This window comes from Cannabis sativa, chromosome 1 (assembly GCF_029168945.1).
Source record: "Cannabis sativa cultivar Pink pepper isolate KNU-18-1 chromosome 1, ASM2916894v1, whole genome shotgun sequence".
NCBI lineage: Eukaryota > Viridiplantae > Streptophyta > Magnoliopsida > Rosales > Cannabaceae > Cannabis > Cannabis sativa.
The window spans coordinates 26,283,892-26,306,847 of record NC_083601.1 but is presented as its reverse complement, the minus strand read 5'-3'; the positions used below and the strand labels follow the sequence as shown (position 1 = coordinate 26,306,847).

The 22,956-nt window shown below is 35.0% G+C and overlaps 3 protein-coding genes and 1 pseudogene across 4 annotated transcripts; 2 read left to right on the top strand and 2 right to left on the bottom strand.

The window, feature by feature from the left end:
• The first annotated feature begins 408 nt into the window (after window positions 1–408).
• On the top strand, window positions 409–4,291 carry LOC115706280 (cyclic nucleotide-gated ion channel 1). The gene is made up of 9 exons (XM_061112619.1): window positions 409–602; window positions 1,198–1,254; window positions 1,390–1,939; window positions 2,029–2,241; window positions 2,341–2,639; window positions 2,734–2,845; window positions 2,936–3,172; window positions 3,267–3,654; window positions 3,784–4,291. The coding sequence occupies exons 2-9, from the start codon at window positions 1,226–1,228 to the stop codon at window positions 4,092–4,094; spliced, it is 2,139 nt and encodes a 712-aa protein (XP_060968602.1). The 5' UTR covers window positions 409–602; window positions 1,198–1,225; the 3' UTR covers window positions 4,095–4,291.
• Window positions 4,292–9,984: 5,693 nt separating this feature from the next.
• On the top strand, window positions 9,985–13,051 carry LOC115706281 (cyclic nucleotide-gated ion channel 1-like; annotated as a pseudogene).
• A 665-nt stretch (window positions 13,052–13,716) lies between these two features.
• LOC115707560 (non-specific lipid-transfer protein A-like) lies at window positions 13,717–14,683 on the bottom strand. Of its 2 annotated transcripts, none has more exons than XM_061112615.1 (2): window positions 14,064–14,683; window positions 13,717–13,965 (listed from the first exon to the last, which is right to left on the bottom strand). In XM_061112615.1, the coding sequence occupies exons 1-2, from the start codon at window positions 14,430–14,432 to the stop codon at window positions 13,960–13,962; spliced, it is 375 nt and encodes a 124-aa protein (XP_060968598.1). In that variant the 5' UTR covers window positions 14,433–14,683; the 3' UTR covers window positions 13,717–13,959. The 2 variants fall into 2 exon arrangements, with proteins under 2 accessions (XP_060968598.1, XP_030491429.2); XM_030635569.2 differs by having other exon boundaries at window positions 14,068–14,683.
• Window positions 14,684–17,859: 3,176 nt separating this feature from the next.
• Window positions 17,860–22,435, bottom strand: LOC115706458 (beclin-1-like protein). Its single transcript, XM_030634112.2, has 10 exons — window positions 22,072–22,435; window positions 21,251–21,588; window positions 20,960–21,130; window positions 20,461–20,585; window positions 20,259–20,307; window positions 19,672–19,830; window positions 19,167–19,252; window positions 18,988–19,059; window positions 18,587–18,736; window positions 17,860–18,349 (listed from the first exon to the last, which is right to left on the bottom strand). The coding sequence occupies exons 1-10, from the start codon at window positions 22,208–22,210 to the stop codon at window positions 18,112–18,114; spliced, it is 1,527 nt and encodes a 508-aa protein (XP_030489972.2). The 5' UTR covers window positions 22,211–22,435; the 3' UTR covers window positions 17,860–18,111.
• Window positions 22,436–22,956: the final 521 nt, after the last annotated feature.

Below are 22,956 nucleotides of genomic sequence, written 5' to 3'. Positions count from 1 at the left end.
AGAAACCCTAGTGTTTCTTGGGGACCACTACCTATTTATAGAGTCATCTTAGAATAACTCTTGGGTATTTATAATTTGGCCCCTCAACAAATTATAAATTAACTTATGGTATCTACACATTAATTCCATGACACTTTAATACCCTTTTGATACCCATAACATAATTGGTCACTTAATTTTGTATCACACTTTATAATAGCATATACATTATACATATGTGCCCACAAAAGGATTTTTAATCCAACACCTTCCAAGTACACGTACATACAGCTTTTATCTTCTTACTTTTATAAATCAAAAATAAATAATATATAATAATAAAGTGGTCAAATCATATGATATTTCCACAGGGGAAAAAAAAAGACACTCTTTTATTTTTATTATTGTTGGAGGGTTCTGGGAAGGGAGTGACTGAATTGACTATCATAATATCAGACTAAGTCTTAGTCGTCTTCTTTCACTGTTCATTATTCTAAAATAGTTCTATTTAAAACGCTTATTAGTTATTACATTATAACTTCTTCTGGTGTGGTGCCAAGCCAAGGCAATCTGCCTCTACTCTATTCAATAGGACCTTATCACTTCAAACACCCCCTTCATCGGTAAATATCTTCCCTTCCTTCTCCCTTCTGTTTTTCTTCCCCTGTATTTTACTATAAACTTTGTTTGATTGAGTTATAATGAGTTGGGATTTATTTATTTTTCGAAAATAGTTTCTGTAAAAATTAATTATTATAAGCATTCATGTGTAATTTCATTTGAGTATGTGTGATCAACATATTATTTTATTTCCTTATGCAAGTTTCATAAGCATTTCTTCTTTGGTACATATGCTTACCATCTCTTACCATATCCCTGGATTTTTTTATTCTTTAATTAGATATTAATTAATAATTTGACCGTAGAAAAAAACTAGCAAGCAAAGTAGCTAGGTAGGTAGTACTAAGTGATCCATGATATGTTTAAAAATTCATTTTGTGGATTAATTTAATTACGTGTAGAGGAAAGTGGTTGGAATAAATTAAAAATTAAATCAGCTTCTAAACAAGACTTTCACACGTTGACTATGACAATGGTCATACAAATCAATTTAAACATGCTTGATCTTGTGTTATATGACTTTTTGCATATACCTACATGTTCTGTTTTCACTTTTCTTACATATTAAATTTAAACTTCAAATTGATTCTTTTGCAGGGCTGAAATCTTTTGTAAGTTATCAGTTATGAACTCTAAGGTGACTAAGTTTGTAAGGTTAGTTTACTCAAATCTTACATATTATCAGCTAAATTTCCTCAAATATTATATTATATTGGGCTGCATTTTAGTTTTCCACTAAATTTTCATTATACAAAACTAACCATTGTGATTGTAAATTTCCTTGTACAGATTTGTGGAGTATAAATCTGATAGGTCTCAAAGTTCTGAGAATAATTTCTCCACAACAAGAGTATCTGTAAGAGATGTTTTGGGACAAGTTGGGAGAGGTGTCCAAAAGGGGTATGAGAGGATTAGAAGCCTTGGAAAAATCCCAACTTCCCATCCCATTGTTAAGAAGCAAGAAAAGAATCCAGAACTTAGAAAGAACATTTTTAATCCTCAAGGACCTTTCGTTCAAAAATGGAACAAGATATTTGTTCTGGCTTGTTTTGTGGCTGTGTCCTTGGACCCTTTATTCTTCTACATTGTTGGAATTGATCATAACAAACAATGCATAACTTTGGATGAGCCTTTGGAAATCATTGCTTGTGTCCTTCGAACATTTATAGATATCTTTTATGTACTCAGAATTATCTTTCAGTTTCAAACTGGGTTTATACCCCCTTCTTCTCGGGGATTCGGAAGAGGCGAGTTAGTTAAAGATCCTCTTTCCATTGCTAAAAGATACTTGAAAACCTACTTCTTTGTTGATGTTCTCTCTATTCTTCCACTGCCTCAGGTCTGCATATACATTATACATACATACATACACATATGTTTGTAATCTATTTTCACTATTGATCACATGAATGAATAATGTTGTTTCAGCTTGTAGTTCTTGTTGTCATCCCAAATATGGAAAGTCCTGTTCCAATGATCACAAAGGAGTCGTTGAAATTCATCGTTATCTGTCAGTTAATTCCAAGGCTGGTGCGAATTGTACCACTGTTCAAAGAAGTAACAAAAACTTCTGGCATACTAACAGAGACAGCATCAGCTGGAGCTATTTTTAACCTTTATCTGTATATGCTTGCAAGCCATGTAAGTTATTGGACCTTGTTTTCCATCCCTACTAAGCATTAATATTAAAACCATCCTTTGTCATATTCTTATAGCTCAAATCAAATGGTTTCATGGCAGACATTAGGAGCTTTGTGGTACTTGTTCTCCCTTGAGAGACTAGATACATGCTGGCGAAACGTGCTTAAGAAACACGATTGGGATACTAAATATCTCTACTGTAGTCAAAATCGTGATCAAGATTTCAAATCTGCTAAAGATCTCTTCAATGCTTCTTGCCCTTTCATCGATCCTGACAATGTTTCTAATACGTTTAACTTTGGAATATTCACTGACGCTCTCAAGTCTGGTGTGGTTGAAAGCACAGATTTCTCTTCCAAATTTTTCTACTGTTTTTGGTGGGGACTGCGAAATCTTAGGTTGGTCATTAGTTACACTCTAATTTCAAATGAATCCACTTTGTTTAAGTAGTTGATTGCCATAAAAACTCATTTTACTTGTTCTCTTTGGCAGTTCTCTAGGCCAAAATCTAAAGACAAGCACTTTTGTTGGAGAGATAATCTTTGCAGTTTGCATATCTATCTTTGGATTGATTTTATTCGCATTACTTATTGGCAATATGCAGGTAACCAAAAGTTCAATGAGATTGATTGGTGAAAAAAACACATACATGGCTAGCTTTGATTTGATTTGCTCTTGTTTTTTTTTTTTATAGAAATTTTTGCAGTCAACAACTGTGAGAATTGAAGAAATGAGAGTTAAAAGGCAAGACGCGGAGCAATGGATGTCCCACCGGATGCTCCCCGAGCCTTTGAGGGAACGGATTAGAAGATATGAACAGTATAAATGGCAAGAAACAAGGGGTGTTGAAGAAGAGACTCTGGTCAGAACTCTTCCTAAAGACCTTAGGAGAGACATAAAAAACCACCTTTGCTTGGATCTTCTTAAAAAAGTGAGTCCTTTCTTTAAAAAAGAAAACCAGCATTTTCCATGTCCTTTGTTTTTAGCTACTCTTCTCACTAAACTTGGTTTTGAACTTTGTAAAGGTGCCACTGTTTGAGAAAATGGATGAGCAGCTTCTGGACGCGCTATGTGATCGTTTAAAGCCAGTTCTGTACACAGATAAGAGTTCAATTGTTCGGGAGGGTGATCCGGTTGATGAAATGCTCTTCATCATGAGAGGAAACCTTGCAACCATGACCACTAATGGTGGAAAGACTGGATTTTTCAACACTGCTGATCTCAAGGCTGGTGATTTCTGTGGAGAAGAACTTCTCACATGGGCTTTGGATCCCACCTCTGCCTCCAATCTCCCCACATCAACCAGGACAGTGGAAGCCAAAACGGAGGTAGAGGCATTTGCTCTCATGGCTGATGATTTGAAGTTTGTCGCTTCTCAGTTTCGCCGCCTCCACAGCAAACAACTCCAGCACACTTTCAGGCAAGGCATTTAAACAATGAATCTTCTATAAAGTGTCCTTAGACCAGGCCACCAATATTTTTTCTTTTCTTTTTATTATTATGGTGAAATCAAGATACTAATGTGGTGGTTTTTTTGTCTACTATTCAGATACCATTCGTTACAATGGAAAACATGGGGGGCTTGTTTTATACAAGCAGCTTGGCGAAGGCATTGCAAGAGAAAGCTTGAGAAGTCTTTAAGGGAGGCAGAGGATAGGCTGCAAGATGCCCTGGTGAATGAGATTGGAAGCACACCAAGCCTTGGCGCCACCATTTATGCCTCCAGGTTTGCTGCAAATTTGATCAGAGGCTTAAGACGAAGCCGTGTACGCAACTCTAGACCCACACAGAGATTGCTGCCATTGCTACCTCAGAAACCGGCTGAGCCTGATTTCACTTCTGAGCATCACTAGCTACTTAGCAAATACTACTACTGGTGTCTGTCTCTCATTGTCTTAAATGTGAAATTTAGCTACTTCGGTATTGTAAAATTTCTCTCTGTGCATAATATGTATAATAGGCCTAGATTTCTAATGTAAGTAGAAATGTTACTTTGAGAATTTTATATATACCGGGTAATTTAATTGTACAAGTGTGCCCCTTTGATTCTGATCTTTGAGAATAATGTCTGCTACCAAATTCAAGTCTTCTAGAAAATTCTGCCTTTGATGATAGCAAAAATAAGAATAAGAAACATTTCAGTAACTATTCAACAAATCAAAAAGTAATTATATCACATTTAAGTTATGAATATTTAAAAGAGAAATATATTGTCAATCAAATATGTCAGGACAGTTAGTTAGTCCTGTTTGTTAGATTGGTTGTTAGTGTCTGTTATTTCTGTTTCTTCCAGCTGTATTCTGTTACTTTCTTCTCTTGCACAAACATGTATAAATACTTCTGTAAAAGGCTCAGATCAATGTAATGAGACTTCTTTCATCTCTCTCTTTTCTCTGCCTTTCTTTCTCTTTGGTTCTCTCTGTTTTCTGTTCTTTGTTCTTGATGAACAATGTCTAAGAGGTTGAATACCTCTCACATGGTATCAGAGCCATTTCCGCCATTGCTGGCGAACATGGCCTCTGTTGATCCTGGCAACTCAAATCATCAACCAACACCACAAGGAAATCAACTGCCGACTCGCCGTATACTCAAGAAATCGATCCAGAACTCAAGAAGACCCTACTCCTGTCTATTTCAACCATACTGTATCAATTAAGCTCAACGACCACAACTTCCTATTATGGAAGCAACAGATCGCAGCTGCTATCCGTGGAAATCGACTGCAAAGATTCATTGAGGATGTTCCCCCTCCACCCTCGCATCTCAAGGATACGTATCGCACATCGGCTCAACCCAGAATTTGTCGATTGGGACGTTCAAGACCAATTGCTCGTTTCTTGGCTGCTGTCGTCCATGACTGAGAGTCTTCTAACTCGTATGGTGGGTTGTAACACTGCGCGTCAGATCTGGAAAGCCCTTGAGCAACATTACACATTGAAAGTCTCATCTAAGATTCTTGAGTTCAAGACAAAGCTTCAGAAATTAAAGAAAGGCTCATCAAGTCTCAATGACTATCTTCTTAAAGTGAAACAGCATGTTGATTTGCTGGCTTCAGTAGGAGAAATCCTCTCAGATCGTGATCACATAGCAGCTATATTCAAAGGCCTCCCTAGTGAGTACGACACCTTCATCATCTCCACCAACACACGGATTGAGGGATACACTGTTGGTGAAATCGAGGCATTACTTCTTGCATCTGAATCTCGCATAGAGAAGGAGGATCAAGAAGCTGATCCTAGCATCAATATGGCTATGACTGAGCAAGATCCAGCCCTTGAAGCGTTTTATGCGCAAGCAAATCGGAATTACAGACCGCACACTTATCCTCGAGGTCGCACTCTTCATCGGTTTTCATTACTCTAACCCTCCTCCTTTTCCAAGTTTCGAGAGGAAATTTTAGAGGAAACTCACCTCGTGGAGCCGGTCGCGATAATCCCCAAAACCAAGAATTCCTGGGGAAGAGGTGCAGAGGCGCGCGTTTCCAAAGAACTCAAAACCGTGTGCAATGTCAACTATGTGGGAAACTTGGTCACAGTGTCATTGACTGCTTCTACCGATTTGATAAAAGCTTCACAGGTGTCTTTCAAGCCACTGATCAAACCCAGGCACAAGCCAACTTGGCTAATACAACTCACTTCGGGATGACAACTTTGTATCCCGACTTCGGGTGCCACAAATCATTGCACACCGCATGGGCAAAATGTCATGACAAAGCCCTGACTATGAGGGACTCCGAGCAACTATATGTGGGAAATGGGGCTGCCTTACCTATCTCTCAAATAGGTAATACTTATCTTATTCCCAAAACTTGTCAAAGACCTTTGATTCTCAATAAACTTCTTCATGTGCCTGAAATCACTAAAAATTTGCTTAGTGTATCAAATTTTCTTTGTAATGTGACAACAATGTGTACTTTGTGTTTTATCACGATTTTTGTTATGTCAAGGACCAAGTGAGCAAAGCTATCCTTCGACTCCCCCGGGAAACACCACAATGGCCTATATACTTTTGATTCCAACCAATTATACGGTGTCTCCCTCATCCCACTCAGTAGTTGCCTTTCAATCTCCGCATCGACCACCAATACCAATGTTGTCACCACCTCTCACAGTCCCAGTTCTAATTCCAATATGTGTATCAATTGTAATAGCTCCATTCATGAATACGATTTATGGCATAATCGTCTTGGTCATCCTTCAGAAAGGATTGTAAAGACTGTTCTCTCTACTTGTAACATTTCCAATTTGAATAAAATGCCACATTCTGTTTGTCGTGCTTGTTGTTTAGGAAAGATCCATAAATTCCCATTCCCTAAGACCTCTGAAACCAGCTACAATAAACCTCTCCAGCTTATTGTATCAGATTTGTGGGGTCCTTCCTTTACAACTTCTCATAATGGCTATCGATACTATATTCACTTCATGGATGCATACTCTCGATTTACATGGCTATACCTACTTAAGTCTAAGACTGATGCACTTAAAACTTTCCAAACATTCAAAACTGAGGTTGAATTACAGTTAGGCACCAAAATTCAAACTTTTCAGTCTGATTGGGGAGGAGAGTATAGGTCTTTCACTGAATATCTAAGAGAAGCAGGTATAGTTCATAGGAAACCTTGTCCTACTACTCATGAAGTGCGAATGGTCTAAATTTGAGAGAAAGCATAGACATATTGTTGAAAATGGTCTCACTTTGCTTGCTCAAGCAAACCTACCTTTAACACTTTGGGATGAAGCTTTTAGAACAGCAGTCTACATTCACAATCGTCTTCCCACTCCTGTTCTTTCTCTCAAATCTCCTATTGAAGTGTTGTTTAATATCACTCCTGATTATACTAAACTCAAGGTGTTTGGTTGTGTCTGTTATCCCAATGTTCGACCTTACAACAAGCACAAGCTTGATTTTAGGTCTTCTCCCTGCACTTTCATAGGATACAGTCTCAACCACAAAGGCTATAAGTGTCTTGATAGTACTGGTCGCTTATACATCTCCCGAGATGTCATATTTGATGAGTCTACTTTTCCTAAACACACTTCCACACCTGCTTCTGAACCTGAATGCTCTATCTCTTCCACACCTGGAACTATTCCCACAGTTTCTAACCCATACATGCCTGAATATTTGTTCCCTCATGACATTGGTGATGCTCACATTGGCTCCTTTTGCACTAATCAAATTGTTTCTGAGTTCCCTGACAGATCACACCAGAATTGCATAGCGGCAGCAAGCACTTCGATACTACTGGTGCTCTTGCTCCCACTGCTCCTGAAGTCACTGCTGGTACTCACAATGACAGTAGTATCTCTCCACTTCCTCATACTGATTCTCGCTCCTCGCACAATTCTCCTTCTTTGCATTACAATCGGTTCTCGCTGCAGCATCCTCTCTTCCTGGTAATACTCACAGTATGCAAACCCGTGGGAAAAGTGGCATTAAGAAACCAAAAGCCTATATGGCTACTCAAGTTCCTACTTCTCTGAAACAAGCTCTTCAACACATCAAATGGAACAATGCCATGGCTGAAGAAATTCTTGCTCTTAAACGAAATAAGACTTATACACTTGTGAAATTACCACCTGGTAGAACTCCCATTGGGTGCAAATGGGTATATAGAATCAAGGAGGATTCTGAAGGTAATGTGGTTAAGCTCAAAGCCAGATTAGTTGCTAAAGGTTTTCATCAGCAACCTGGCTTTGACTTCACTGAGACATTTAGCCCTGTTGTCAAGCCAGTCACAATACGAGTTGTTCTCTCCCTAGCCTTGTCCAAAGGATGGGAACTAAAGCAACTCGATGTTAATAACGCATTCTTAAATGGTGAATTACAGGAAGAAGTTTATATGTTGCAGCCTCCAGGTTTCGAAGACCCTGCTGCACCAGATATGGTATGCAAGCTTCATAAAGCTTTGTATGGCTTAAAGCAGGCACCTCGTGCCTGGTTTGACAAGCTTCATTAGTGTTTGCTCTCTCTCGGGTTTGTTTCCTCAAAGTCAGATCACAGCCTCTTCATCAGGCACACTCCTCTCTCCATGACAGTAATTCTGGTGTACGTTGATGATATCATTATCACTGGTAGTGATCCGAAGCTCATATCTCATTATACCACAGCTCTGAATGCCAAGTTCTCTCTTAAAGACCTCGGTCCTCTTAATTTTTTTCTTGGCATCGAAGTCACAACAACATCAACGGGTCTTCATTTATCACAAGCAAAATATGTTCGTGATCTCTTACACAAGGCCAATATGACTGAGGCTAACCCAGCAAACACTCCCATGGTCAGTGGGCTGAAGCTCTCAGCTTTTGGCAGCCCTCCAGTCGATGATCCTCACCAATACAGCTCTCAGCTTGTGTGAATACAGGTCCGTTCTACTCACGGCAAATCCAGTCCTTCACGCTCGTACGAAGCATATTGAACTGGATCTTTATTTTGTGCGCGAGAAAATCCTTCAGCAACTGGTCCATGTCAAACATGTTCCTGCCTTTGATCAGATTGTTGATGGACTCACTAAACCAATCTCTAGCCAACTGTTCTCTCTTTTTCGAAGCAAACTTACCATTGGTGATCCTACCTATGCTAAGTTTGAGGGGGCGTGTCAGGACAGTTAGTTAGTCCTATTTGTTAGATTGGTTGTTAGTGTCTGTTATTTCTGTTTCTTCCAGCTGTATTCTGTTACTTTCTTCTCTTGCACAAACATGTATAAATACTTCTGTAAAAGGCTCAGATCAATGTAATGAGACTTCTTTCATCTCTCTCTTTTCTCTGCCTTTCTTTCTCTTTGATTCTCTCTGTTTTCTGTTCTTTGTTCTTGATGAACAATGTCTAAGAGGTTGAATACCTCTCACAAAATATAAGGATGATGAAACCACTATTACAGTAGAATAATGACCAAGAACAACCATGAAACAATAGTCAGCAGAAGAATCCATGCAGTCGCACAACTAATACATCTCCTGTCCTACTTATCTAGAATGAATTAGGAAATGTTAAACAATGAATACAAACGATACAGAATTCAAACATTAACACAAAGGAACAATTAGCACCGTTATAACGCTTGTGATGCCTCAATCATTATTCCATAACTAATAGAAATATAATGGCCACTCGAAGATTATGAAAAAAATAAATAGTTGGAAATTCTAAATCAATCATAATTCAACAAGATATCTTACAAAACCAAAAAGAAATTACAAAACAATCATACTAATGACCAAAAAATAAAAAAAATAACATATTGCACTAAAGACAAATTATAATTCATATGAAACCACAACAGTCAAGGATTAAGTTAGACAGCAGATAATTATGTATTCACACAAGCAAAATCTATGCAATCACATCATTACTAATAATACTACTTCTATTTGCACAATAAAAAAAAAATAATAATAATAATAATACGGGGTTGGTTTATTTTTAGATTTCAAAGTAATTTTTTTTATTTATACAGTAAAATTGGTATAAATTACAAATATACAAATATACGGTACTTTACTGTAAAAGTTCTAATCACTGTCTGTAACCCAAAACAATATATTGGTGAGTGTTGTTGCTTGTTGACATTTATTTGGTCCCGTTTTCATGCATGGTCCAAGAACGCAATTTGGTCAATGTAATAAAATGGTACACGTCGGCAGTCAAACTGATTCACCTATTCGCTGTTTTTCTTTGATGGATGTTTGTCATTATTTTTCATTTATGAATGTGTGGAAGTTTGTGGCTCTTGAAGGAATTTTATCTCCCTTAGGCTTCATACGTCTTAGATAGCGAAAAGTGTTCTTTTGAAAAGGTCTGCACAAAACAGACGTTCAAGTTCAACACTCTCCCAACAATATAATAATAATAATAATAATTGCTTTTGATTGCTTGGGTTCTCCATGCTCGTAGAAGAGGTCAATGTCAGTATTCGGAATTGCATTTGAAGAGTAATAGCTGCTCAAACCAAGTGAACTATAAACATATGTATAATAAAAACCCACCCAGAGATGATTTGGAGCAAGTTCAGAGAGGTGTCCAAAATGTCAATTTTCCATCCCACTGTTAAAAAGCAAGAGAGGAACAAAGAGCCTAGAAAGAACATTCTTGACCCTCAAGGGTCATTCCTTAAAAAATGGAACAACATATTTATTCTGTCCTGTTTAGTGGCAGTGTCCTTGGACCCTTTATTTTTCTACGTTGCTGGAATAGATCATAAGGAGAAATGCATAACTTTGGACGAGTCTTTGGAAATCATTTTTTGTCTCCTTCGAACAATTATCGATATATTTTACGTACTCAGGATTATCTTTCAGTTCCAAACTGGGTTTATTGCCCCTTCTTCTAGAGTATTAGGTGAATTAGTTGATGATCCTTTTGCTATTGCTAAAAGATACTTGTTAACCTACTTCATTGTTGATATTCTCTCTGTTCTTCCACTGCCTCAGGTATGAATCTGCTTAATTCTAACTCTTCTTCTTCTTCGTTAATCCATTTTACTTTCACTACCTTACACATGTATGAATGTTGTTTCATCAGCTTATAGTTCTTGCTTTCATGAAACGCTCAATTTTAACTATGGAGATGTTGAAAATCGTAATTTTATGTCAGTATGTTCCGAGGTTCGTGCGAATTGTGCCACTATTCAGAGAAGTAACAAGTAATTGTGGAGTATTAACTGCTACTGCTTCGGCTGGAGTTGTTTTTAACATTTTCCTATACATATTTGCAAGTCATGTAAGTTATATAACCGTTTTTGAATTCTTACAACACTCAAAATGCCATGAAATGAGGACTTCTGACCACCAACCACACTTGAATGTTTTGTACTAGTTACTAGGAGCTTTATGGTACTTATTCTCTTTTGAGAGACTCTATACATGCTGGCGAATCGTATTTATGATCCAGAACTGGGATCCTAGATATATGTATTGTACTCAAAAGTCTGGTGATAATCATGATCATGTAAAAGCCCTCCTGAACGTCTCTTGCTCTTCCATCGGTTCTGAAAAGGATGTATTTGAGTTTGGAATGTATACTGATGCTATCAAGTCTGGTGTGGTTGAAAGCACACATTTTCACTCCAAAATTTTATACTGCTTTTGGTGGGGACTACGGAATTTCAGGTTGGTCTTATACACCTTCTCTTTATCATATGAATAATGTACTTTGTTTTAAGTTGTTTATTTACCTCAATTAAAAACTCTTTCTTTGTTGTTTGCTTTTGGCAGTTCTCTTGGCCAAAGTCTCAAGACGAGCATATTTATTGGAGAGATATTTTTTGCAGTCTTCGGATTGATATTCTTCTCATTACTCATTGGCAATATACAGGTAACCAAAACAAAAGCACATTTGGTCAAACAAATACATTATTAACTTTTAGTTTAGTACTGAGTTGAGATATCTAATTCACTCTTGTTTTTCTTTACAGAAATATTTGCAGTCCACAACTGTGAGAGTCGAAAAAATGAGAATGAAAAGGCAAGAAGTAGAGATTTGGATGTCCCACCGGATGATTCAGGAGCCCTTGAGGGAAGGTATTAGAAAATATGAACAATATAAATGGCAAGAAACAAGAGGTGTTGAAGAAGACACTCTGCTCCAAACCCTTCCTAAAGACCTCAGGAGAGACATAAAGCGCCACCTTTGTTTGGAACTTCTGAGGAGAGTGAGTGCTTTCCTTAGACATATTATTTCATCATTTTTTCTGATCTGGTTTTTGCTACTCTTTCCACCAACTTAGTTTTCAACTTTGAAAAGGTGCCAATGTTTGAGAAAATGGATCAACACCTTTTGGACACACTATGTGATCGTTTAAAGTCAGCACTCTACACAAATAAGAGTTTAATTGTTCGGGAGGGTGATCCAGTTGATGAAATGCTCTTTATCTTGAGAGGAAGCCTTGCAACCATGACCAAGAATGGTTTCTTCAACACTGCTGATCTCAAGGCTGGTGACTTTTGTGGAGAAGAGCTCCTCACATGGGCTTTGGATCCCAACTCTGCCTCAAAACTCCCCACCTCAACAAGGACGGTGGAAGCTAAAACAGAGGTAGAGGCATTTGTTCTCATGGCTGACGATTTGAAGTTGGTTGCCTCCCAGTTTTCCAGGCTCCATAGTAAGCAACTCCAGCACATTTTCAGGCAAGTCTCTTAAACGATGAATCTCCCATTAATCCTAATAACATGCTTGTTACTTTAGCAAGAGTTTAGAGAAATTAAATTACTTTAGAACAGACTAACCAGCTAACTATGAGATACAGCTGTAATAAGCTACTTGTAACAGAAAATAAATTGTCAACTAACTCTTTTATAGAAAGAAAATACTAAAACTGAAATAGGGTGATTTTTGCCGTTTTGGTATACTTTTCAGGTTCTACTCTTCTCAATGGAGAATATGGGCGTCTTCTTACATACAAGCGTTGTGGCGGAGACATTGGAAGAGAAAGTTTGACGAGTGTTTAAGACAAAGCGGTGTGTGCAGCTCTAGACCCCCGCAGAGATTGGCTCCTTTGCTACCTTGGAAACCAGCTCAGCCTGATTTCACTTCTGAGCATTCCTAGCTACTCTCTGAATTTTAGTACGAGGCAATATGCATAAGCTATTTAATTTGCTAATGTATAATCTGTCTTTGCATAATTTATGTATAATATCGGCCTATACATAGGGTGATTTCACTAATTAGAAATGTTATTACTTTGATAATTACTTATATTTTTTAAGGGGATAATTTCATTGTCTCTGATCTTCAAGATTAATAGACAATAATGTCTGCTAATTGCCAAATTCAAATTTCAATAAGATTTTCCCCTTTGATAGTATTGACGAGTAAACGGGCCATAATACCAAAAATACCTATCTATAATCACTAATACAAGATATGATTATTTTAAGAAGGGTTTGATAAATCATACGAGTTGAGGAATTGCAATTAGACTTTCTACCAGAATACGTCCTGTTGCTACTTGTTATTAATTGTTACTAATTTTCTGTTCATTGGACTAACTTATTCATATATATCGTGAATACGAATGACTACTTCTAGCAATATTACATAGATAGAGATCATTATTGTACAAGTGTATACTATATATGCTTTTGATTTTATAATTATATCATAATCATAATTCTCTTGATCAACTAACTGCTTTCAGTTGTCTTCATTAATTTATATCTTGTTTGTCATATTTTCAGTTCTACGAAAATAAATAAACAACCTCGCAATAAAAAAAATTTCCCATCGTTTTATGCAAATAATATAAGAAGTGAATTTCTACCGCATCCCATAAATTTTCAAAATTCATTTTCACAAAAGATAAGATTAAAATGACTTCGAGATCATATTCCCTCTTTATCAACCGATTATTTTGGAGGCTTTGAGAATCACTTACCCCAAGTCCCAACGTATAATTATATAGCTATGTATATTTAGAGAGAGAGAGAGAGAGAGAGAGAGAGAGAGAGAGAGAGAGAGAGAGAGAGAGAGAGCAAACAATAATAAGATCAACATATAATTCATTGATAATTAAAAATAAGATAAACATTTCCCACAAAAGGACATTATTAATTATTGTTTCATAAAACGAAAGACTGACGATGATCAGTACATTAATAGATATATAGATATAATAGCGCTACAATTTATTTTATGAAGGTCTTATCTGGTACAATATATATATCTTTGAGGGGATCCCAATATCATAGATAGATATATTATATATATAATCACCAGTACATAGCCTTAATCCTGCATGTACAAAACAAAAAACATATTAATTAGTGCAATTAATATAATCAACAGTTGATACACCTACATATATAGTACATGTATTAATTAATGAATACGTACGTAGAACAGTCGAAGTCTCGAGTGATAGGGGGCAAACTGAAATCAATGTTACATTCTTTGGGGACACTAGAAATTTTTGAAGGGTCAACGTTAGGCAAACCACCAACGGCTTGCTTAATGCAACTACAAGCAGTTTGCCTGTCTTTTGTGGTCTTAGCTGACGCAGCCAGCTGTTTGGCCCCATTGCAGCATGCGTCTGAGGGCTTCGACTCCCTCCCAGTCACGTACTGGACGCATGGGGTTAGCTGCTGCACCACTTGGTTGCATTGTGGCTGGCTAGACCCTTCCTGCTGGCTCCAACCCACCTGTATCAACATTAGTAGTGACACTGCTACAGCTACTACTTTCACTCTCTTTGTACTCATTTTGGTATAGTAAAAAGGAAGAAATTAATATTAATATAAGGAGATTATATATTGTACTGTTAATAATTAATAATAATGTGTTTGTTTTGAATGATGATATGAAATGGGGTGTTGAGTTGCTGATTATATAGGCTCTCTCGGATGATGGGTTGGCTGGGCATGACAATTTCGTGATGAGTTTTTCTACTCGGGGACTCGGGAGGTTAATTTTCACACGCATTAGATCTTTTCCTTTGTTATTGTTCAGCTGTTTTATAGGAGAAAATATATCATTCGGTGGTTTTTATTACGTGTGGGAGAAAATAGGTTTTTGTCACAATATTTGTGATGAGCTTTTTTTGGGCAGGAAAATAAGAAGTGGATGAGTCTGATCTCATGAAGAACAAGTGAGCATGTGTTTTAGGATCATTACCGCAGAGGAAACAATCTTGCACACCTTGAATTCCTATCAGCCGTTTTCAATCTGTTCCAGGACACCAACTAAGACACAAATCTATATTTCTCCTGTGCCTTTTTAATAAAAATGTTGATTAAACATTAAGAGCATGTTTGGTATTGTTTTTTGTTTTTTGTTTTCAAAAAATTATTTTTAGAAATGAGAATGAAAAATAGTTTTTGAAGCTTTTAAAAACAAGTCATGTTTGGTTAGTGTTTTTTAAAAACAATATTGACTAAAAGTGAATTAGTTTTTAAAACAGAAAACAACATTTTGTCGTTTTCAAAATTCTTGTTTTTTGTAACTTTGTTTTCAGAAAACTGTTTTCAAAAAACAAGGCCAAACAAGCCAAATTGTTTTCAAAAAACAATTTTCTGTTTTTAAAAACAAAAAACTATTTTTTAGTTATGATACCAAACATGCACTAAATTTTTCACAAAACCTATTCTTTTGCAATAACTTTTACTCTGTTCTTTAAAATATACAATTAGGACAATTAATAATAAATTTTAAAGAAGCTTACAAATTTGAGAAGCAATTTTAGTGTGGTTTATTTTTTATTTTTTTGAATGATAGTGTGGTTTATTTAGTTAGTTTCTTTAAGAAAAAAAATAAAAACAAAAGAACAAAAAAAAAACTCTCTGTTATAAAGCATGCTCTAAAGTCTAAAAGTAGTGGTGCCCATTACCTAAGATCACCTAAGACCTTAGATCATTTTCAATGCAAGAGATAAATATTATGATAAATATGGAACAAAAATAAACAAATGTTATATTTAAATTCATTTTCAGGTGTAATTTGCTATTACATAATAATATTTTAAAATATAAATTATGACAAAAATAAAATATCATTAAGGATTATCAATCAATTAAATATTTAAAAAATAATTAATAGCAAAATTGTATATAAAAAAACTTATATTTAAATTTTAAACTCAACATTAATAATCAATGATAAAACGATAATTGAAAAATATTTTGTGTACCATATTTGCCATAATATTATATCATGTACAGTGGCACAACTTTAGGTATGAACCAAAATTAACACAAGATTTATCACCATTTGAAAACTAATTTTCTTAAAAATATTAAAATATATAGTATTACACCACTATTATAGCACTTCATCAAAGATCTAAGAAGTCAATAGGGTATAATTTAATACACATTAAAACCTCCACACATAAGATTAATTTTGGAGCTAAGCAAATTGTATTCTAATTTTTAGCAAAAGTAAATAAATAAATAAATAATTGTATTCTAATTAAAAAATTATACTATATTGAATATGGAGGTTGGTACAATTTTTTTTTCCAAAGAGCCTAAAAGAATCAACTTTTTCTGAAAGCAACCTAATAATAATAATAATAATAATAATAATAATAATAATAATAATAATAATAATAATGATGATGGTTTGAATATAGAAGTTTTTTTTTTTGTACCATATTTAATAAATAATTCTGAAAATTACTAAAAAAAATTATATAGTTATAGCTATAGGTAGTCTTAATTAATATTAGCACTCTCTTCACAAAAATGTAAAGAAGTGGAATAAAGTAATGAATTATTAAATACATTTGATATCTTTCTTCTAAACCTGATACTCTGTGATTAAATGGGTGCAAAGTATTTACTTGAAAGGACAATCGTTCTAGCAAGACATGACAAGAGAGAATCCTAATTGGTATTGGAGAAACTCCTCAAGCTTATATTATTGACCAATTACGAGTCCATGATACAAGTTGCTAGAGTAAATGGAAGATTCAAGGTTATCAAGTTTTATGACTCTCCTTTATATTGAGAAGGTAGATTATATATGCTCGTGTGGTTTGGAGTAAGCTCTCAGTTCTCAAGCACAGATTCATTGTTTGATAAGCGGTGAATTCTCAGTTGATAAATATAGACAAGCTTCAAAGATTAAGCTTGTCTATTAATTCTCCACTATTTTCGCTAAGAGTCACGATCAATTGTTTTTTCTCTATCCACGATCAATTGTTTTTTCTCTATCCTTTTTTTATTGCTCTACTGCGTATAGTTCATGGTTTTTGTGTTTCACAACTTGGCCCATTGTATATGCAGACTGGAGGATTTGGATTGGAAAGTTGGGATTTGACATACATATATCAGGTGTTGATTGTTGTTGTAGTTGTTGTGGTTTACTTCATTTGAATAAACAGGAACGTTTGTACTTTTGAACATAGTTCTTACACTAGTGAGCTGATTAATTAAGCAAGATATTAAAGCTAGATTTGGTTGCTTAGGGTGAAGGAAGTTGTCTCTGAAAGATAAGGATAAGCTTATTATCAATTCTATAAATAGTAGTATTTCCAATTCTCAACTTTGTCTTAGCTTTTGTTGTAATATTTTTTTATCTAATTTAATGAGAAAAATTCTCCTTTCATCAAAAAAAAACCAATAATTGAAGAAACAACATAAAATTCAACCCAAAAAAACACAGGGTCAAGCCAAGCCCGTACCCGCTTGGATAGAATTCATCTCTTATATAATATAAGCCACAATTTCAAGAAACAATGGTTTAGAATATCAGTTGAGAAGACAACAAAAATACCACTGGAAAACAACACTACCAAAACACATCAGTGGAAAAATGGCAACATTTAGTTCTCGTACTAACTTTAAAGTAACAATTGGTTGGAGATAACAAAATGAAATAGAATGGAAAGAAAATAATTTTTATTCAATTTTTTTATTTAATTACATTTTAAAATATCATTCCTATAAAATAATTTTTTTATAATTTTAGAAGAATAATTATTCCATTTTAAAATAAAAAAAAAATAACCATTGCAATATAAAATGATGAGAAAATTTATTAATTTTTTTTTAACAATTTTTTTATATACTTTAAATTTGATTCAATTTCATTTCTATTTTCATTCTCATCCTCATTTATATTCTTATGTTTTCTTTCATTCCAAACAATCGTCGTCTAAGAGTAAATATAAGATTTGAATACCCAAAGTTCTAAAGTGTAAATCAAATCACATCTTGAGCTAAAGGTATTAACTGTTATAGGCTGCTCTTATGAGCAGACTACAGACCACTAGACAATGATTTCTGTTGTGTAAAAGGAACAATTTGAAATTATTGGGACTTTACATGCTTCAAATCATTTATACTAACAAATCTAATTTGTCTTCAAAAGCAAAAGAGTAATATGTACATGTTTTGCTATGTACCACTGTTCGTCCACATCTACCACGAGTTTTGAGAGCTACCTACGAAACATGGATTTGGAGTCGGTTCCACGCTTCGCGTACAAAGAGCCTCCTGCAGGGACTTCAGCATGAGAAGACACCATTGCTGAAAGAGGCTGGAAGTTTGTATTACCAACAAACCAATAGAGAGCCCATTTCAAGTTGCAAAGAGTGTACTTCAGAGCTTTCGTCCAGGTTTCCGGCTTGTTGAAGCTTTGTGTGATAGAGTAGCTTTCCACTTTGTCCCCATCAATCCTGGAAAGCAATCATTTTATTAAATGTGGATAAACAATGATGATGGCATTGCTATTGCCAAAAAAAACCTTATTATCCACTCAGAACTACTATGCATAGTTGCAATTTCAATGGGAAACATTGAAGATCATGGAAAACAAGTACGGATTCTTGTATATAAATGTTAAGCATCAATTTGCAAGGGTAAAGTTACACATGGTTTTATTAGGAGAAAGAGAAAAAAGAAAGAGAGCATACTTGTATGGCAATTTGAAACATTTCTCAGGCGGTATGTTGTTTTCTTGATCCTTTGAGTAGGCAAACTCAGCAAATTCCTTAAGGTAGGTCACGTACGTTGTCATCGCTTTGTCATATCGAGTGCTCCAAAACAGGTTGACAGGACCAAACCTTGTTAAAGGGAGCATTGCAAAAGAAAACACAACGTTAGGAGTTTCCTGTGGAAGTTCTCCCATAAAGCAACTATTTCTTTTAATCAAATGAATAAAAAAATAAATCCACTATTTATTCAAGCCAAATGTAGAAAAAAGTTTTATAATGCATGTCTAACCACAACAGTCACCACTACATATTTGCGAGATATTCATATAAATATTATATATATATATACATATATGCGTACACATAATTTATACACTTACAAATCATAAGTGTTGTTGTTACTGTCGACAATTCGAGGATAGCTACCCATAGGAATTATCTTTATTCGAGATCTAAACGTAATGTAAATTAAGGCCATTTAAACAAAAAAGATAAATAAACAAATTTAAAGAGCAAAGAGCACAATAAGTAAAAGATAACTCTAGATTGAAAAGGATACTGAAATCTTGGCCGGAAATATTGGCACATGGTATGAAGGAGGAGACAAGCTTGCCCCCAGGCTGCATTTATTTCATCCCACTCAACCTTAATGTTTGGACGAGAAGGTAAACATCATATCAGTTCTTTGTCACAATATTTATTAAGAAAAGAAAAGGAGGAAAGAGAAGAGGAAATGCCTGTCAAATTCTAGCTTAAAAAGTTCAGTATAAACTTATAAACCAAGCAGAACCAAGTATACTAGACATAAAAAATTTGTATCCCCCAATAAGTAATCACTGACGCTCATAATTTAGCATACTAAGTTTAATCTAGAAACTCACTATTATTTGTTAAATTGACACGAAAACACAATCTCTTTCTTTTGCATTTGCATTTGCAGAAGCAAAAATAAAGAAGAGAAACAGAGAGACTTGTGATATGCAAATTACTGTAGATGCAGAAAAGTTCCAAGAAACTGGTTCTTCACAATTCTTAGAGAATCAAAATGCGCTTAACTTTCTCACCGGAATTTTAGGAAGTCGTCCAAGTCGGAAATTGTTAATTGTTCCGAATTCTCCATCATGTCCAATTGGAAAGGCATCATTTAAAACATTAGTTTTTTTCAACAATTCCAGATGTGCTTGTGAAACTTCTATCTTGGCCAGAATTGCGTCTCTCTCTTCCTATAAACAGAATTATGATGCTCAGATTGAAATTTAATCAAATCACAAATGATGTGAGAAGAACTAGGTTTCTTCCAGCTTGCTAAAAAAAATTCCAAGAAAGGTATACAGAGACTTCAATATATTCATGGAAAGATAACAAAAGACTACAACCTACACCATAAGAGTGCATAGTACTACTGCATAAAGTAATTGAATTCTATAGGGCATTAGAATACATTCCTCACTAATAATATTACAAGGCAAGATTAACCATTTTTGACTTTCTACTATCAAGTTCATCTGAGTTCACAAATTTGCTTACCCACAATCATAGAAAGCGCACAAACTAACAAAACTGAAGACATTGTGACAGACAAATAGTGTTCCAAAGCAGTGAAGGGAGGGAAACAAATTAAATAAATATAGGTAGTAAAGAGAAAACCAACCTGGTGAGATATTAATTGGTATTGGAAATTATTGAACTCGTGCCAGTACCTGCAATACTTAATGTTATTAACAATTCTGTAATGTATATAATAAGTGCTCAGCATTGGGAAAAAAAACCATGTCCTTTTGAACAGAATAATGGATGGTACCTTTACAAAATGCTCATTCAGACAAATAAAAAAAGTAGGAAAAGAGAATTACCGCTCCTCCAGCTCCTTAAATTTGCTTGATTTTAAATCAAGTTCCTTCAGTTGACAATTTACTTCTGCATTTTGTTTCTCTATTTCTTCAATAGCTGCTTCGAGCTGTCTCTCTTCTTCTTCAATCTTAGTTACCATCAGAGATCTAGTTAGTATTTGAACCATATATACAAAATTTATATGCAAGCTAGGCTCAAATTTATTCCATATAATGCATGTTGCATATGTAAACTGACACGCAAGAAAGACTTGATCAAGGACACTTCAGTGGGATATCACATGAACTAACTCCTTTAAATTTGTAATCGGAAAAGTTAGTGTACATAAAGTACCAAAGTAGATTTCTAGAATCCAGATTGATAATTTTAGCGCCCCCCTTTTTTTTTGAAGTAATTGTATGCTCGACATTGGTAATTTTAGTCCCCTTTTGTTTTTGAGTAATTGTTTGCTCTTAAATTAAATAAAATCTGATAAATGTGATAACTTCCTTCAGAACTTACCTTCAGCTTCTCTTTAAGAAAATCTGCTTCACTAAGAACATCACGAGGCTCCCCCTCCAAACGCTTAAGACAAGCCTCATATGCTTCAACGTCCCTATTTACATCTTCAATTTCCTTATCAAGTTGATCAGACAATACCCTCATGCACTCGAGACATAAGGGTTGCTCAATCTGGAGATATTAATAGAAGCATAGATATTAAAATTCCTTATTGTCCAAAATCAAGTTGAACAACCACACCTGTGAGTATTTAAAACAAAAACAGCAACAACAGGATCAGTATATACATACCTGTGTCTGATTGGTGGCAATTTCAAATGCACGTTTCAAGACAGTTATAGTGGAATCAAAACCAAAGTTGTTTGATTGTGAAGAACAATTGGATCCTCCGCCAGGTGCAGGCATATGGTTTCCACCTGCATCGGTCGAGGACTCAGATTTATACACAACCACAAAGGATTCATCCATTGCTTTTCCTGGGTGGCCTATGTCCGACTGGACAGCTCCACCACGAGGGCGCGGAGGGACTCCTGGAGGCTGAGTTCTTTGCGGTAGTACAACAAAAGAATGATCCATTCGTGTTGAAGATAACACACTACTGGCGCCGTGCATTGATGAGCCCTGCATACCTACAAGAGTTAATTGTCAAACTCAGTGACTCTCTGAGCAACAAAACAATCAATATAATCAATATATAATCCCTTCAGCATAAGATTACCACATTTTAACTTGTCAGATACTCCTACACTGAAATATCAATTAAGCCTACATAAAATTACAAGTTCAAATGTTCTTAATATATATGGTCAATTATTTTATTTCCAAACAGAATTCATTCCATTTAGTTCAAAGGCCATTAAGTAGGTAAGAATTGAACACCCATAACACACACAGCCAACAAAGTTGCTTTACTTCAACCCAAAACTATTCAAATCGCTAGCATATTCACGAATTAAAGCAAAACCTTAAAGTAAATGAAAAAAAATACTGTAAATTGAGTTCAACAAGTTCGAATTCCTTAACTTAGTTATGGCTAATGCTGAATATAACGAATTTGTGGTTGGAAACAAGAAAAAGATTAAAAGGGGCTTTAGGGTTAGAAAAATCCTGACCAGAACGAGATGAGGATTCGTTAAGGAACTTTTCGGAATGGGGATCAACTCCGACGATGTAGAGAGGATTGCGACAGTTCTGGCAAGCCCATCGTGGAACACTCGGATCCACCGGGAAGCTCCGACCCTTTTCAGTCATCGCCTCTTTCACCGTTTCCAATAAATTCAACAAATCACACACAACCAAACCAAATTTCCCTTCTCTTTATAATGATTCAATAAATTTCAATCAGTTTATCTAAGAGATTTTCCCGGCAAAAAAATCGTGTAAGCTAGGTAAAATTAATCATCTGAATATTTGTTGCAGTGTTGTACTCAATTTAGTTTGTGTATTTATTTAACACTTTTCATTTTTTCAATCTAAACAAAGAAGAAGATAATTTATCAAATTTTATTTTATCAAAAAAAAATATATTATTTAATTAAAAAATTACAAATAAAATTATTTTTTAAAACTTCATTAAATTAAGGGTGTGTTTTGTTAATTATATTTAATTAGAAAAGTTGGAGTATTTTCTAAAAATATGTTGTAATATTAAATTTTTTTATATATAAAAATTGAGAATCAAAATTTAAAAAATTTAAAAAAAATCATTTTTAAAATTTATTTAAGTAATTTTTTTAATTATAATTTATTTATATTTTTTATTATTAATATTTTGGAATCAAACCCCGACTCAAACCTTAAATTTGGATCCCGTACTCGTACCTAACCTCATACTTAGACTTGAACTCCGGATACCAAGATCCCAGAAACCCAAAGACGTAGACCCTAAAACCCCGACCTCGAGCCTGAACCTAAACTCCAAACCTGAATCCCGAACCCCGACCTAGATGGATCCGAACCCAGACCTAAACCTAGACCCGTAAAAAACAGTTATAAAA

What these genes read in the sequence shown, in the direction of transcription:
- LOC115706280 (XM_061112619.1), top strand. Translation starts at nt 1,226, where the DNA reads ATGAACTCTAAGGTGACTAAGTTTGTAAG. An exon ending in TGGGGACTGCGAAATCTTAG is followed by an intron (nt 2,640 to 2,733) that starts GTTGGTCATTAG and finishes TCTCTTTGGCAG; the next exon opens with TTCTCTAGGCCAAAATCTAA. An exon ending in GCTTGGATCTTCTTAAAAAA is followed by an intron (nt 3,173 to 3,266) that starts GTGAGTCCTTTC and finishes AACTTTGTAAAG; the next exon opens with GTGCCACTGTTTGAGAAAAT.
- LOC115707560 (XM_030635569.2), bottom strand. Translation starts at nt 14,432, where the DNA reads ATGAGTACAAAGAGAGTGAAAGTAGTAGCTGTAGCAGTGTCACTACTA. An exon ending in CGAGACTTCGACTGTTCTAC is followed by an intron (nt 13,966 to 14,067) that starts GTACGTATTCAT and finishes TTGTACATGCAG; the next exon opens with GATTAAGGCTATGTACTGGT.
- LOC115706458 (XM_030634112.2), bottom strand. Translation starts at nt 22,210, where the DNA reads ATGACTGAAAAGGGTCGGAGCTTCCCGGTGGATCCGAGTGTTCCACGA. An exon ending in TTTAAGGAGCTGGAGGAGCG is followed by an intron (nt 20,308 to 20,460) that starts GTAATTCTCTTT and finishes TAAGTATTGCAG; the next exon opens with GTACTGGCACGAGTTCAATA. An exon ending in TATTTCCGGCCAAGATTTCA is followed by an intron (nt 19,060 to 19,166) that starts GTATCCTTTTCA and finishes CATTACGTTTAG; the next exon opens with ATCTCGAATAAAGATAATTC.